Here is an 18,192-nt window from a genome sequence, read left to right as displayed (position 1 = left end):
TCATTTAATGGATTGTTTTTGTTTGAACTGCTTTTTCTTTATTTTGAGGGAAAGTTAAGTTCTGTTGTGATAGAAGTATGTGTGTTTGTAGGAAGGCACAATGTCAGTAATGCCTTTGATATGGAACTGAAAGAACACTGACTTTTTTATGTAAAGGGAGATAAAAGGAAATTGAAAGTTGACAGGACCCTCTCCTTTGCTTCCTAGGTAATGGATCTCAAAGGTCAAATGATCTACATCATTGAGTCTAGTGCCATCTTATTCTTGGGGTCCCCCTGTGTGGATCGGTTAGAGGATTTTACAGGTCGTGGGCTCTACCTCTCAGATATTCCAATCCATAATGCCCTGAGGGATGTGGTCCTAATAGGGGAACAAGCTCGAGCCCAAGATGGGCTGAAGAAGAGATTGGGGAAACTCAAAGCCACCCTGGAGCAAGCACACCAAGCCCTTGAAGAGGAGAAGAAGAAGACAGTTGATCTTTTGTGTTCCATTTTTCCAAGCGAGGTTGCTCAGCAGTTATGGCAGGGACAGGTTGTACAAGCCAAGAAATTCACCCAAGTCACTATGCTTTTCTCTGACATTGTTGGATTTACAGCCATCTGTTCTCAGTGCTCACCAATGCAGGTCATTACTATGCTCAATGAACTCTACACTCGCTTTGACTACCAATGTGGAGAGCTGGATGTCTATAAGGTAGGAGTGGGGAGTGTGGAAGGAAGCTCTATGGGCAGCAGATGGTTCTTTGGCACACAAAAGTACCTAAAAATAAGGTTTTGTTTTATATGTGTACATATATATATATATATATATATATATATATATATATATATATATATACATGTATGTATGTATGTATACCTGAATTAGATTCATTTGTCTTAATCATGAAATGAAAATTACCTAGGGAACAATGAACAAACTGGAGGTAGGCACCCCGAAACGATCAGCATGACTGTACTGTGCCAAAAATAATAATGCCTTATAAAAAGAAAAAAAAATCAGAGAAGATCATTGTTCTGCTTAAGGATTACCATACTTCTTTACCAGAATGTAAATAAAGGCATGACAGCCCAAAAGGAAAAGGGCGATTGGGTGGGGAAGAAATAGGTTTGATTGGAGATGATTGAATAAAACCCTGATTCTCAGTAACTCTCAGTTTAGTAGCTGCAGATATGATCATTATCATCTTTTATGTTACTTCTTAAGGGTTGGACATTCCCTTCTGTGAACTCAACAGAGTAACAGTTTTCCATAATAAAAAATCTATATGTATCATACACACATATAGAATGTATAGTCACACCATACATATATGTGTGTGTGTGTGTGTCTGTATATGTGTATATATATATATATATATATATATATATATATATATATATATATATATATGGCTTTTGTTAAAGTTGTAACAATGTACAGTGATTTTAGCCTGACCTTCACTGGTTCTAATGAGACTTATATATCTAAGCCACCATACACTCATGGTTACAATTCACTGAGGCACCCAGAAAGATGAAATGAGATTTCTATAGGATCTGAAAAGAAATATATAGAGATAACTTCATTTACTCTTGTAGATAATGAAATAGAGACAGCAGGTAGCGTTGATAGAATGCTGGTATTGCAGTCAGGAAGACTTGAATTTAAATTCTACCTCAGACACTTACTAGCTATGTGACCCTGAGTAAGGCCACTAACTTCTTTGGGTCTCAGTATCTTTACCTGTAAAGGGAAGGGACTGGATCTAATGCAGTTAGGAAAACTCCTCTTTGTAAGTTCAAATATTAGATACCTATTAACTGTGTGACCCTGGGTAAGGTACTTAACCTTATTTGTCTCAGTTCCTCAATATGTTAAATGATCTGGAGAAGAAAATGCAAAATCATTCCAATATCTTTGCCAAGAAAACTCCAAATGGGGTCATGAAGTGTCAGGTATAACAGAACAAAAACAAAACAACAAATCCCTTCTAGTCCCATGATCCTTTAAGGGAAGACAAATTATGATATGTTTTGCATGATTTAAATTTAACATGTATAATCCATATTAAGTTACTTACTATTTCAGGGAGGGGGGAGTTGAAGAAAGGAAAGAAATTTTATAACTCAGCTTTTTTAAAAATTAGTTAAAATTGTCTTTACATTTAACTGGGGGAAAATAAACTATAATTTAAGTGAAGACAGAAATATCTAAGGGCTATTGTCAGTAGTTTTTAGTACAGTTTACTAATTCATACTTTAGTTTTAAAGAGAAAAAAAAGAAAACAAGATCACAGGCAATATGTTTAATTGTAAGCGTGCAAAAGAAAAAAAAAACTAATGTACAGTCATTTTCCTTTAACTTTAAGCATAAGTTGATACAACTGGAAAAAGAGACCCTGGAGTCCAAGATCTAGGTTCTGTCTCACACTAGCAATGTGACCTTGGGCAAGTCACTATAAGAAAATAAAATAAAGAGAAGTTGGAATAAATGCCTCTGAGATCTCTTCCAGGTCTACAATCAGTAATTCTATAATACTATATTCCTATATAGAGAAAATCTTTTTGAATTGCTAGGAGAACTTGACACTTAATAGTGGATTGCTATCAGCTTTGTAATCAGAAAAACTAAATCTAAGCTCTATCTAACCACTATTTTCTTTGTGACCCTGGCTAAGTCACTTAACCTTGTCTCGCTGTATACCCCAGTATAGAGTATAATAACTCTATAATATTTTAGATCACAGATGCTCATTTGTACCAATTGAAAGATTCCCCATTCCTGTGAAATCATATCTGCAATTTGAATTGCTATCCATTGCTAAACTACAGGTATGTTTTTTGATGTGGGCATTAAAATTAATAAATAGTTCCACAAGTTACACCTTCCTTTTCCTCAACTCTCTTCCTCATAAAGCTTTCTTCTGTCATGAATTATGTTATTGCCAGAATTATCTTATCTGCTATCTTCATCCTTCTTACACTCTTGATGTCATTGCAGACTGGAGACTTTTCCATTTTTCTTGCTTATTTATTTTATTTTTATTTATTTATATTTTTCTTTTGCTTCAAGGTACTAGTTTCACTCTGCTCCTCACCTTCCTTATATGATTGTGTGCAGAATACTGTCCTGTGGTATGAAGAGGATGCAAAATTAAGATAAAACACCACCCTCACTCTCAAGGAGTTCATAATCAAATAGAGAAGACCACAGACATCTATCTAACCCACACGCATCAGCTACATCTCTATTAACATATCCTATTTACATGTTAGATTCATATAACATCCCAAAATGTGCAACACTTAAAATAGCTTCAAATTGCTTCATTCATTTTCTCAAAACTCATTTTACAGAAGAGAAATAAAGTACAAAAGATTAACTGATTTGCCACTGGTCATACTGTGCACAATTAATAGCAAAACTTAGAGAATTCTGATTTCTCAAGTTCATTTTGCTCTGAGTTGTCTGCTTCCCCCAATTTCATAGCCATTGAACAAAGTTTTCTCATTTATCCATTACATCAGGGGAAGTTATCATATGCTCGGGTTAAATACTGCTTTAACTCATCGATGGGTTTGAGGTTAATCTCAACCTAGTTTAGCCCATCTCCTGAGATCATTTACTGAGGTATGGGCCCTACACATGCTACAGTTTCTTGGAGTCACAGATGAAAGTTCAGTGCCAAATGGATACCAAAATAGTATTGCTGTAACATAATAAGCTATCTTCTGCTGATCAGGATATCTCTCCTAAATGAATAATTTTTATCTTTGTTGGTTCATGATTCTTTTCTTTCTTCATATTAACTCTATGACTTAGGTAAACTCAATTTATTGAAGAATTTTTTTATGCTATATTTTCTGACTCTGAAAATGATGAAACCAAATTACATGGTCTCTAAGGTCCTTTGTAATACAAAGATCAACTGATCTAAAACTCTATGTATCTATAACCATATAATCATTTTAAGGAGTATTTCATATTGTTTGAGTCAACATAGCACCTGGACCATGGTATTCTTCCTCTCTGAATTTAAATGTACATTGTCTTCTTTTGTATTTACCCAAAACAGTATTTATTCTGAGAAACCAATTTGTATGCTTAGGTGGAGACGATTGGAGATGCATACTGTGTAGCTGGAGGCTTACACAAAGAAAGTGAGACACATGCTGTTCAAATTGCCCTTATGGCCTTGAAGATGATGGAGCTGTCAGATGAAGTGATGTCTCCACATGGAGAACCTATCAAGGTCAGGTGAATGTGTCTGATATCTGTGGGATATATTGAATTACTGTGCAGTGTCAAGGAGAAAAAGTTTACTAGGAGGATCAAAAATGGTATCTAAAGCAGACCTAAAAAGAAATCACTAGACAAGCTCAATCCAAGAGTTATTTGGCTGGAGATGATTGAATAAAATCGTGATTCTCTGTAAGCATCAGTTTAGTAGATGCAGATATAATAGTTATCATCTTTTGTACTATTTTTAATATATTATCCATTCTTTTCTGCAGAGCAAGGTCTGGTCTTCAGAAATAGGACTCCCTGTCTGCAATAACAAGAAATCCCTATACTTTGCCATATACCAAGTAAACCAAAAAGGATAATTATTAAAAAAAAAAGTTCTAACAATGTACAGTGATTTAACCTGTGATTTTCAGTAGTTCCAATGAGACTCGTGTCTAAACTTTCATACACTCTGCTAAATGTTTACTACTCACTAAAATATTCAAGAATGTTATTGGTAAATGTATACTTTAGTATAGTAAAATCCTTGACTGATCTCCATCCCAAACTTAATCTTGCAATTCTTGTTCAATGGAAGGATCATTCATTTCTCTTTCTAATTTTTTGGCATGACAAAAACTGTTTGAAAAAAGAACCTTCAAAAATGTGGCTTAAAAATAAGATAATTCATTGTTAAATTCTCAGAGCTTTTTGTGTGCTTTGATGGAATGATTTTTTAAGATATGGAGATTTGTGTGTGTGTTTAATTTTAATAATGATAAGGATAGTTTAGAGTTGTTTCAACAACTGATTACCAAAATAGTTTTTGAGTTTTAAAGTCTACTTAAGGAACTCCAAAAGAATAGTTGATTGTACCACATGAAAGCTACTAAATAAGCCAGAAGTAGAAACTAGAAAATATACAAGTTGTTCCTGACTGGCAGAAAGCAAAGGTCAAAAATAAGTAAATCTAGATTGTGGACTAAACAAAATTGAGTTCAGGGAGAAAGGAAGAATATAAGAAAATGATTCCTTTCCTCAGAGGCCCTGTCTAATTTTTTCTATGTCACTTTCACTATCACTCATTTATTCACTTATTTAGGTGCCCCTCTCTTTTCCAACAGGCACACACACACACACACACACACACACACACACACACACACACACACACACACACACACACACTTTTATTTCCAGGGCAGGGATATACCTCCTATCCTACTCAAGTACATAACTGTGTAGTTTCTGTCTTTGTTTTTGCTAAAATGTGAATGAATTCAGAGTATACTCTATATAGATTTGCGTTAGGTTGGAAGTACATAAGCCTGTATTTCTCACAGAACTTGGCACAGTTTTAAAGTGTTACACAATCTTTTCTAGATGCTGCCAGTTTCTACCATGCAGTTTTTCTCCTTGTGACCCTGTTTGAACCCTCAGTCCCAGCACTTGTGGTGAATTCAAGTCATTTTTTTTCCTGTCTTGGTCCTTATTCTGCCTCAGGTCAAAATAAGTCTTTTTTTGGACACCCTTGGGCTCTATCCATAAATAATTCCTGAGATGTATTTCCTGGGTTTGGGGGCAAGTAGCATCTCACTTAGTTTCCCTGAGCTGACTCTCCCATCACAGTGAGTTCTTACTGAAAAACTGAATTTATTCACCTTTTCCATGACTTTGGTTTATCATACAATATTCTAGGTAGCAGTTTATGCTAGGGCAAATGAAATGCTTTTTGTAAAACATTTAGCATAGTACTTATCACAAACTTAATACATTTTTATTCTCCTTTTCCACAAATAGACATTCAGGTCCTTTTTCCTTATGAAGTTGAAGGAGTTAAGCCAGATGACTCTGGAGGACACTTGCAGATATTAATGCTATGATCACGAGGCTATGGCCTCTTTGTCTCAAGCCATTTCTCTTAATATTAATTTTTCTTTTTCTCTTCAAATACCTGATTATGAAAACAGAAAAGCTAGTTTCCAGTTCCCATTTCCAAGAGCTTTTCTTAAGGAAGAGAAAAGGATGGATATGGTCAGGAAATGAGGACTAGGAAAATCTTCAAATTGTATTTACATGACTAATCTATCTAATATTATTAATCTGATTTTTAACTTTCAGTTATGACTTAGAAGAAGGTCATGAGAAGTTAAGAGATATTTGGAGTCTTGTAAATGTATTTGTTATGTATCTTTCAAAAGGCATACTATGCAAAAGAAAAAAAATAAACTTTTAAGATAGACACTGCTATAGGCTATGTTTTGATTCTTTTTTTCCTGGTTATAACACATAACTGAGTCAAAGAAGTAGACAGGTGCTTAGGGATCAGCAAGGGTTTAACCTTTTTTGTGGTCATGGATTCCTTTGGCAATCTGGTGATGACTATGGGATCTCTTCAAAATAAGGTTTTTAAATATATAAAAGAAAACACAGAGTTACAAATAAAACAACTATATTTAATTTAATTGTCTTTAATTTAAAATTAATGAAATAAATTTGATTTACTCATATATGCATTGAAAGTCTAGTATAAATATTGCTGATGAGCATGAACATAATATCTGCAATAATTGTAATATGATACAAGATGTCTATTGATGAAAAGTCACAATTACTGCCAATAGGAGGTTAGTTTGTTGCCTTGATAATTGATAATTGATAATTGAAGAAAATGTTAAGTTTTAGTTAGAGCTTGGTGAAAATAAAGATGCAATTTTTCCTATTAAAGTTCATAGATCTATTGAACTCTATCCAGGAGCCCCTTGAAGAGTTTGTGTTGCCAAGGTTAAGAATCCCTGATCTAGTCTACCTTCTCTTCTTATAAAAAATAAAAAGGAGGCAAAAAGAATTTAAGTGACTTGTCAAGGTCAAATATCCAGTGTGGCAAAACTAAAACTAGAACTGAAATTGCCTGATTCTCAAGCTAGGGATCTTTTTTCATAGCAGGATGAATGATTGTTTAGATTGCAAAAATCTAGATTTACTTTGATGAAGAGAAATGCTACATGTGATCTTCCAGTATCCTTATATAATCATTAACAGAATTAAATAGAAATTATTTCCTGGGTTATAATTTTTATTTGAGTTACTAAAATCTTAGACTTTATTTGAAGTAAATTCTGGTGATAAAACAATACAAAATATCTGCTACATATGGACAGTAATAAGGAACAGGTCAATTGAATCATAATGAACATAATGGAACTTTACATTGCCTGTTAAAATCTAATGAGTTGTTATAAACATGTCCTGAGACTGTTAGATGGCTCAAAGGATAGAGACCTGGGTCTAGAATCAGGAATATTAATCTTCACAAGTTCAAATCTGGCCTTAGACACTTCATAGTTGTGTGACCCTATATAAGTCACTTAATCCTGTTTGCCTCAGTTTCTTCATCTATCAAATGAACTGGAGATGGAAATGACAAACTATTGCAGTATTTTTGCCAAGAAAACTCCAAATGGACTTAGAAAGAGTCAGACACAACTGAAACAGCTAAAAAACAAAAATCACATCCTACCATCATTTTTGTAAGTATCCCCAGGTTGCTTTGTGTTGCTGACTCCTGACCCATATACATTTAGTCTTCCTGCTTTAGTTTTGGGTTAATCAAATAGCTTATCACAAAAGCAGAGAGAAGGAAGATTTAATGAGGTTTTTAGTCTAAGATACTCTAAATGTCACAGTTTCTTGCTTTAAAATTTGGAAATAGAGCCTGATGCAATGCGATAGACTCAGACTAAGAATCTTGTGTTTGAATTCTGGTTCTAAAATTGATTAATTGTGCATTTGGAGGCAAGTCATTTAACATCAATGAGCCATAATGTCCTTGATTATGAAATAATGATAATAATATAGGTTGTGAAACAATGTGGTATGGTGGAGAGACCACAGGACTTCAAATCAAGAAGATCTCATGTCCTGCCTCTAATACTTATGTGCTGAATGACCATAGGGAAGTCATTTCACCTTTTGGGGAGTCCTAATTTCTTCATTTGGTACATAAGGGTATTGGGTGAGATGACCACTAAGGACCAGTCAGCTTGAAATCTCTGGTTTCACTGCCTTGGGCTGTTGTGAGGAAAGGACTTTGGGGAAGAGAAAGCAAGTTGTTAGATTCAGGCAGATCATAAAATAGCCTGGGCAAGTAGATGGCTGGACCAGAAGTGAAGTAGAACCAAGGACTTGTGTTTAGAACAATCTAGTATGTAATTGAGGGCTAAATGGGCTAGTTTGCTCCAAACATGAATTAATTTTCCAGGAAACTGGAATTTAGATTGTGAAAAAACTGGTGACTAGGTCTTCCAGAGTGGAGAGTCTGATCCAGTTGGGTTGGAGCATATTGGCAGAGACAAGCAGCTAGCACAATGACCTAGCTCAGTACCGGATAGGATCCAAAACATGAGAGGGTGAAAAAGGCAGAGCCACCATCCTAGTACATTTGGAGGTTTACGAATCACTTTCCTGGCAACAATGCAAATTGTGTTGTACAAAAACTCTTATCCCTATTTCACAGGGGAGTACTCTGAAGCCTGAAACTTGTTAATGGCAACAGAGCTAATAAAGATTAGAGTCTTCTGATTTTAAGTGAAACTGTCTTTCCAGGGGACTTTTAATTTTGTATAAAGGTCAGTGGGGAGTTAAATGAAGAGTAATAATCATAGCTTACATTTGCTTAGTACTTTCAGGTTTGCAAAGCACTTTATAGACATTACCCCATTTTATTCTCCCTATAATCCTGTGAAGTAGGTGCTATTATCCACCTTTTAAAAATTCAGAAAATGAAATTCAGCATTTAAGTGACACAACTTATGAAAAAAAGGGTAATGATCTAATTGTTCATAAGAAAGCTATCACTCGTAGTGGCATTTAAGTACCCAGTCGGAAGCACTAAATGATGCAAGATTTCTTAACAATAAAAGGAATAAGATCTTTTCAATTCACTTAATTCTACAAACATGTATCAAAAGGACCTACTATGTAATAGTCACATGACAGGTGTTAGTACACAAAAGTGAAAACAGTCTTTGCCCTTCAAGAGCCTTCCATTCTACTGGAATGATAAACATGTACCCATATGGGAAATATAAATAGTTTAATTAGAGAGATTATCTAAGATCTTTCTGGGTTGTGGTGGGGTATCAGAAAAGCCCTCTTGTGGGAGTTGTGACTTGAGCTGTGCTTTGAAGAATTCCGGAAATTCATACTGTCATTTTCTTTCAGATGCGCATTGGCTTGCACTCTGGGTCTGTCTTTGCTGGAGTTGTTGGAGTTAAAATGCCTCGTTACTGTCTCTTTGGAAATAATGTCACCCTAGCAAATAAATTTGAGTCCTGCAGTGTTCCACGGAAGATCAATGTCAGTCCAACAACTTACAGGTACCAATTAATCAATTAGAATCTGCTCCTATTATTGTATTTGGATTTGTTATTCATTTGTTGTTGTTGTTATTATTATTATTAATGTGCTTTTACTTTCTTGGGTAGTAAGGCAATTCATAGTTTTCATTTCATGAATATATATATATTTATTTGTTTGTTTGTTTTATTCAATTATATTGTTTACCTTTGAATTACCTATAATCTGCTTCTTGGAGTATTTGCTACCAAATTGCATTTTTTATTTTTATATATAGCGTCTCTTATGAAATTCTTGAAAGCAACATTTTATTTCATTTATTTGAAAAACTTAATCTTCTTAGAAGAAAACTTTGAGGGGAGGAGTGGGGTCAAGTAACAAATTATCTATTAGTTTGCAAATTGTTAGACTTCTGTGAGCAGAACCTAATAGGGAGACCCTTCGTAACTGATAAGGAATGGATGGAGCAAAGACAGATTCTCTGGAAACCACTTACAGGCAACCAGAGAATCATTCAATTCAGCCACTTTAATAGCATGTCAACAAATTCCTATTTATATAGGAAAATAATGATCAAAATCCAGAACTGAAAGGGGGCCAGGTGATATAGATTAAATTATATGAGAAAAACAAAATCTCAATCATAAAATTCCTTATGCAAGAAAAAAACTTTCCGACTCTGACTGGCAGTTTTCTTATTTCAGTCATGTGTTATTCTCTAAAAACTCTTACCCCAGTGCATTCTTGTGGTATGAAGGTGATTCTGGGATCTTAAGGATCAGAAGCCTCATCCCAGAAAGATCAGCATTGGGTTGGAACAAACAATAACTACTTCCTGAGGACCTTTCCTCCTAAACACAGACTGCATCTTCATCAAACCATCTAGTGATGATTTCTTTAATATGAAACAAGAACAGTTATAAAACAATCCTTAGACAAATTTGGCTCCTCTTTTCTTGCATTACTGGTGAAAGAGTAAAAGAAAAGAGATAGAAGATACTAAGTTTTATGTCATGTCTGTACATGTTGCCATTCTAAATGTGAGATGTGAACAAGTGGAGGAAAGAATCTTAGACTGATAATATTACTATGCCCATAGTTCTATTTCATATTTCTATTGAACTTTCATAGTTCTATTAGGAAAAAATTCATATCTCAGTTTTAGAGAAAACAGGCAAGCTTTCCTAAATGACACTTTGCATCAGATTTATACTCACGCAACTGATTGAAAGATATACAGAATACAAGATTCCATTGAGTTATTTGATTAAAAAAAGAATTTCAATAGAGTAAAAATGCAACCTTGACTCCTATAAAAAATCACTTATATATTAAAATCAACCTAGATTCTTTGAACAATGAAATCATACATATAATTTTTATTCATGTGAGACATAAAATGGGAAGTGTTTGTCAAAGGGGGTTACCCCTGTCGTAGAGCCTAAATGGAAAAGTGATTGCTCAAGGATGAGGTCTTTCAGATGCTTCTATCTGCAGATTATATAAAGATGGCTGTCTTAAGCCTTAGAATAATTCAGAGCCTCCAAAGTGTTATCCTATGTCATTCGAAAAAATATATACCTAAATATTGACTCAAGAAAAATTAATTAATAGATGAAGTATCTGAAGTTGTATTTAAATTCAGGCCTTTCTGCCTCCTACCCTGTTTATTAATGCATTGTCTTAAAAGTCTTAATGTAGTTTTAAACTTTAAGGATCTTACATAAACTTATTGAATTAAGTAATAAAGAGATCAAATGCAGTCTTCAATAAGGTTAAAACGGCACCAAGAATTTTTGGACTGGTGTATTAGATCATTCATGTTTGCAGTTGTTATTTCAACTATACAATGCATGGATGAAATCTGGAAATTCCAAGAACAATATTGGTAATATTGCATATTCATGTGTTTTGCAAAGACTATAAAAATGTTTTCAAATAGATGGCAGTATTGAATGCCATGTACAGTAGAAGGGAAAAAAATCAAAGGTTAATACTGTTGAGAAAATGAAAGTCAAGCTTTTATTAAGCACTGACAAAAAATAATATAAAACTTCATCTATACAGTGTCAAAAATCTTAGCTCAGTTTTAAATTTTGATAAACTTATATTGGCTTGTTAAAATAAAATTAAATGGTGTCAGTTAGGTGGTACAGTGGCCCTGAAGTCAGGAGGACTTGAGTTTAAATCCAACCTTAGACACCTAATAATTACCTAATTGTTTGACTTTGGGCAAGTCACTTAACCCTATTGCCCTGCAAAAACCAATAAATTCATTAAATAATAGTTAAATTTTACTGATGGAGAAGATTAAACAAAACTTTAATAAGCTTTAAAATACCCTTACAACAACTGTAAATTTCCACTTTTAGAAAGAATTTTTACATGCCCACGGGGCCTTGAATCTATTTCCCTGTTTCCTCTGTCTGGAGGACTATATAGCCAGTCTATTATCAGTCCTTAAGTGGATTCTGTGATTGTCTTTAAAAAAAAAATTTCCATAACTGTATTTGAATATAAATGGTTTCTTTTGTTGTCTTCTTTTTAAAATCTTATACATGTGAAAACATTCTGAAAAGGGATCTACAGTTTTCACCAGGCTGGAAAAAAGAAATTATTCACACACACACACACACACACACACACACACACTCACAAAATTAAGTAGCCTTAGGTTAGATAATATTAGTCATGAGGGTTCATGTTCCGAAGTCTTACAAAACAAGCATTTATTTAGTACTTGCCACATATGATACACTATGATAGGGACTAGATTAAAAAGGCAAAACTTTTAAATAAAATTAAATGGGATCAGCTAGGTAGCACAGTGGATAGACACTTCCTACCCTTAAGTAGCCTACATTCTATTAGCATATACAAGAGATATATAAAATAAATTCAAGGTAATTTTGTCAGACTAGGATCTGGGAGAATCAAGAGAAGTTTCATTTAGAAGATATTGTTTAAAGGGTGGCTAAGTGGCACAGTGTATAGAGCACCAGCCCTGCACCTAAGTTCAAATCTGACCTCAGACACTTAATTACCTAGCTGTGTGGCCTTGGGCAAGCCACTTAACCCCATTGCCTTGCAAAAAAAAAAAAAAAAAAAAAAAGAAGATATTGTTTGAATTGAGTCTTTAATGAATCAAGGAATTCAAAGGGACAGAGGTGACTAGGGAGCAAACATCCCAGATATGTAGAAGAAGTAGTATTGTGATATGGAGATGGGAGATATACCATTGGATGGGCAATAACCAGAACTGGAATTTGATTAGATTAGTAATAATAAGACTGGAAATGTAGGTTGGGCAGGGTTGTGAAGGAAGGGACAAAGGAGATAAACAGTCACATGTTATAATTGTTGTTGTATACTTTCAGTCATGTTTGACTCTTTGTGACCCATTTGGTGTTTTCTTGGTAAAGATACCGGAGAGGTTTGCCATTTCCTTCTCTACCTTATTTTTTAGAGGAAGAAACTGAGGCAAATGGAGTTAAGTGACTTGCCAAGGGTCACACAGCTAGTAAGTGTCTGAGACCAGATTTGAACTCAGGCACTCTAGTCCCTGTACCATGTATGATGAACTAAAAAGAAAAAAGAAAAATAGGAAGGAAGGAAGGAAGGAAGGAAGGAAGGAAGGAAGGAAGGAAGGCCAATTTGATTGATTCATATAATGAGAAAAATGATGTAATACATTATAAGACTAGAAAGGTAAAATGAGACCAGGTTGTGCAGATTCAAAGTAGAGCCATTTATATTTAATCCTAGAGATAATTGAGAACAATTGAAATTTATTGAGTGTGTAGACAATGGGAGTTGAGAGTTTGGACTAATAAGGCCTACACTTTAGGAAAATCACTTTTTGCAAGTATAGAGGATAGATTTGACAGATAAAAAACTTGAGGAAGAAAGTTGAGTTAGGGAGAGCCAATAAAATAGTCAAGAGGCTAAAATATTGAACGTAGTGGATTTTTTGGTATTCATAGAATCATAGAATTCATGGAATTTCAGATTTTGTGAGATATATCAGAGAGCAGAAAGCAATGTAGGGAAATATGTTTATTTGGACATGAGAATAAATGATAGCACTGAAGAAGACTCTGGGGGAGGAGGGGAGAAGAGATCTAGAGGTCTAGATCTGTGATTTAATTATCCTGGAAGAAATCCCAGTGTTAAAATTAGTTCTATTCATACAAATTAGCAAACTCCTCTGTATTGTATAGTCTTAGTTTCCCAGAAAACTGAAAGATATAGCCATTTCCCAAAATCTCTACATTTTAATCTGAATAGTAAAGGCAATACTTAAATTAAATGCAGGTCATTTTGACTTTCACATCAGATCTCTCAACTAGACCAATCTGTCTCTTCAGAAGAAGTCAGTTGTGTTACTTTTAATGATTTCTTCTAGAAAAACTTTATTTTCCATGTTGTAGCAAACTTCAGGAGGAAAGGAACAATTTGAATTTTCCATCTGACATCTGTGCCTTGTAAATATATAATTAATAATTGACTTTAAAACACAGGCAAAAAAGTTTGGGTTTAAATCTAGTTACAGACTAAGTGGTCGGTACAAATGGACTTTTGTGTAAAATAACCAAGAAACCCTATTTGTCATGAAGTGTAAATATTTCTCTTGACAGGACTTTTGGTAGCATGTTCGCTGAAAGCTGAACTTTGGAAGAAGGTTCCTCTGAAAATAAAATTAATTGTCTAATGTCAAGAATCTTTTTGATATATTTATGGCAAATATGATGTGAATTCAGGACATGGAGTACATATCACATAAAAAAAATACCTTTTGTGAATAACAAATAATAGAATGGACTCATGCCGAAATACTCATTGTTTCCAGATTTTGAACAATGCACCAAGATATTTTAGACCTAATGGCAATTATATGATGTTTTCCTAGAGTCTCAAAGGATTTTATGTCACCATTTTAAATACTGCTGATTTTCCATTTAAGACCAGATTCACTTTTATAATATCAAATCCAGACTTTATTTTATTGATAAATATGAATGAGGGAGTTTAAATGTCATAAAGAATCTGAATATTTTGAGCTTTGGCATGTGTAATGGCACTGAGGTTACAAAGAGTTTTCCATGAATAAATTCAAAGTGATAGAAGGATGATGTTGATAGTAAGGAGTTCAACAAGGGTCAAGGTTCAGGATAATGTAGGGGGGAAATAGCTGGTATAGTAGATATTTCACAGAACTTAGAGTCAAGAGGAACTGAATTCAAATCCTGCCTCTGAAATTTACTTACCTTGGAACCATAGGTAAATAATTTAACCCCTTTCAGCCTCAGTTTCTTCATCTGCAAAATAGTAATAGCAGTAGGATCTGCCTCCCAGATTCACTTTAAGGATCAAATGCGGTGATATATATATAAAGTAGTTTGAGAATCCTAAGGAACTATATGAATATCATGTATTATTTTATTGTTAACAATAATTATAATATTTTATTAAACTATCCCAGACCTAGGAGGATGGTCTAACAGTATAATAGTAAGAAAAATATTATAAGAAAAATGATGTGAATTATGGTAAAAAAAATTCCAAATCAGACAAGGAAAATACCCCCCAAAAAAGAAATGAGGAAAAAGTAATGGGAGGAGGGGGAGGGAAGTATTCAGTAGAGAGGAAAGGAAAAGATATGAAGAAATAAAAAGAAGTACTAGTATTGGGGTGGAAGGGCATAAACACTGATATAGAAACTACTATGCATTAGATACCATGCTGAGCACTTTACAAATATTCTAATTTGATTCTTGCAATGACCCTGTGAACTGGTAACTATTATTATACCCACTTTACAGTTCAGGCAAGATATCAATAACTAATAAGATTATGATGCAGGATTTGAATGTAGGTCTTTTTGACTACAGACCCACCTTTCTTACCATTGTGCCACTTAGTTGACCCAGGTATCTGAAGAAGCACATACTTTCCAAATATTTTCCTTTCTGTTCTAATTATTTTTCTTATGGATTCTGAGTTATTTAAAATACAACAAAATAGTATTCTTAATTGCATGACCATCTTCACTTTCTCCTTAGGTAAGATTAGTATTTCACAGATAAAATGCTGTGAGGCAGCTCTAGAAAATATCTATGAGTTTTAGTGGAGTGTAGATACAATATATCTCTAGGGTCCTAGAGCAGTTTTTGAAGTGCTATTAAACTACATTAAAATGGGCATAATTACAGACCAACAGGAAGCAGCCTTGGAAAAGTTTTCCCTCTCTTATGTCAAATCCTATTGTCCAATTCCTACAGGTAATGGACTGGATGTTGACTCACTCATCCCACTCTCTATTTGAAGTAACTTGTCTCTGCCCCAACCCCTAGAATATGATTAGGGAACATCTGCTTTGTCATTGCTCCCAAAAGTCCCCTGGACCATGCCATCTGCTCTGCTATTTTGCCCACTGGACCTTAATCCATGTACCATTAAGCTGAATCACCTTTTTATGAGTTGTCTCCCTGAGTAGAATGTAAACTTATTGAAAGCAGGAATTATTTGAATTTTCTATTTGTATCTCTAGTAATTGTATAGTCTTTGACATTAAATAAACACTTATTAAAAGCTATTTTATTCCTGATGTCCAGAACGTCTGAAGTATTGCATTTAGTTCTGGGCATCACAGTGAAGGAAAGATGATGAAAAGTCAAAAAATGTTCAGAAGTGGATCAGTCAAAATGATGAAGGGTCTTGATTTCAAGGTTCCCGAAAGCAGGCAACACAGTTTATTAAGTGTTGGGCATAGAGAGAAAAGCAAAAAGAAAGATGGCACCTGCCTGCCCTCAGGAAATATTCTAATGGGGAAAAGCAACACATAAAAAAGGAGTTTGAAAAGTAAGAGCAAGAGAGGGACACTGGAGATAAATACCCAAGCAGGGGCATAGTGACAAAACCTAGAGACTCAGAATCATGGCTCAGAAGCAAATGAAGCATGACTAGCTTGTGCCTACTCACAAAATGTAGCTGTCTAGAAAGAACTCAACATATGATTTTTGAAGGTTGAAGGTACCAGAGTAAATTAGAAGATTTACTGGGAGATATAATTGTTATTTTTATTTGAAGGACTGTCACATGAAAGAGTCAATAAACTTCAAAGGGAAAAGGAAGGAGTTATGGATAAAAGTTACCAAGGAAAATTTAGGATTGAGAAAAGGAAAAATTTCCTAATAACTAAATTGATACAAAAATGTAATAAGCTGATTCAGGAGGTTAAAAATCTTCTCCTCTCTCATAATCATCAAGAAAAAAAAAGATTGAAATCTATTTGGGGATGTAGTGGGAAGAATTTTTGTCCAAATACAGCTTGGACTTGATGATTTCTGATGTTGTTTTCAATCCTGAGATACTATCTCTTTAAACACTGGAAGGATTGTTATGTGAAAGAGACTATAGAATTGTTGTTTTATATTGAACTGGAATCAATTCTGTAACAACAAGTTGAATATCAACACCTAGTACAAACAATTCATCATTCTAGGGAGTGTGGACATAAAAGACTTTTTGGTGGCTTACTTGCTTCCTCGATAATGCTTCCGCTAAGTAGACTGATAGGACTGTGGTATGGACAGAGCTATCTTGGTTCTTTTTCAATGTTTATTTGACATACTCACCACTAAATCGTTAGGGACCAGTTAAGCTATATATGTTCTAGCACAAAGAGTTCTACTCAGCTTATGCTCACATAGAATAGTCAGAGCATATCATAGAACCAAAAGTTCTTAATCACTTCACTTCTTCTGTGTGGACAGAGCATCATGACACTAATTATTAATGGGTCATTGTTTACTTGAGAGACATAAAGTTGTTTTTCACAGAGGTTGGGCCAGAGCCCAGATCTATTCAGCATTTTCATTGGTGACCTGGATAATAGAATGGAGAGAATATTCATCAAGTTTGAAGAAGACATAAACCTGGAAAAGTGAAAAGGAATAGAAACCAAACAATTTGGAAGGATAGAATGAGAATTCAGAATGGACTTTAAAATTTGGTGAAGTTCAAAAGAAGCAACGAAACTTGTGATAACCAGGGGAGGGTAGTATTTTAGGGGGTGGGGTGGTATTGCAAAAAGTAAAGATGGAAAAAAGATTAATTATGTACAAATACAGTTCAAATACTATAATGTCTTTGTAATTTGAGAATCATTATCATTTCAAATAGATAACTAAATATAAGAATTCATAGAAGAATGAATACTGAATTTGAAGTAAGAGAGCTTGGATTCTGATTCTGGTTCTTATACTACCTTAAACACTTTTCTTCTATTAGCCTAAGTCCTATCATATCTAAAGAAGTTTGGTTGATCACACAGATCTTTACAAGCTAAAAATAAATTTATCATTTTAAGTTGATATCTTATTATTCTCTTTTAAAAGGACAAATTAAGAAAGTAAGGTTTTGGGGTGGCTAGGTGGCATAGTGGATAAAGCACCTGCCCTGGAGTCAGGAGTACCTGGGTTCAAATCCGGTCTCAGACACTTAATAATTGCCTAGCTGTGTGGCCTTGGGCAAGCCACTTAACCCCATTTGCCTTACAAAAATAAAAAAAAACCTAATAAAAAAAAGAAAAAGAAAGTAAGGTTTTAAAAAGATTTTTGGGAA

At 34.3% G+C, this 18,192-nt stretch overlaps 1 protein-coding gene across 2 annotated transcripts in view; it reads left to right on the top strand.

The window, feature by feature from the left end:
- Positions 1-18,192, top strand: part of GUCY1A1 (guanylate cyclase 1 soluble subunit alpha 1) — a 92,163-nt gene that overhangs the window by 62,953 nt on the left and 11,018 nt on the right. For both annotated transcript variants that reach the window (XM_074229068.1, XM_074229069.1), the window contains exons 6-8: positions 208-693; positions 4,091-4,234; positions 9,433-9,587. In XM_074229068.1, coding sequence (XP_074085169.1) covers positions 208-693; positions 4,091-4,234; positions 9,433-9,587 — 785 coding nt within the window. The remainder of the gene's footprint in view (positions 1-207; positions 694-4,090; positions 4,235-9,432; positions 9,588-18,192) is intronic.

This window comes from Macrotis lagotis, chromosome 3, assembly GCF_037893015.1.
Source record: "Macrotis lagotis isolate mMagLag1 chromosome 3, bilby.v1.9.chrom.fasta, whole genome shotgun sequence".
In the NCBI taxonomy this organism is placed as follows: Eukaryota; Metazoa; Chordata; class Mammalia; order Peramelemorphia; family Peramelidae; genus Macrotis; species Macrotis lagotis.
The sequence above is the reverse complement of the archived record's forward strand: the minus strand, read 5'-3'. Positions and strand labels throughout refer to the sequence as shown.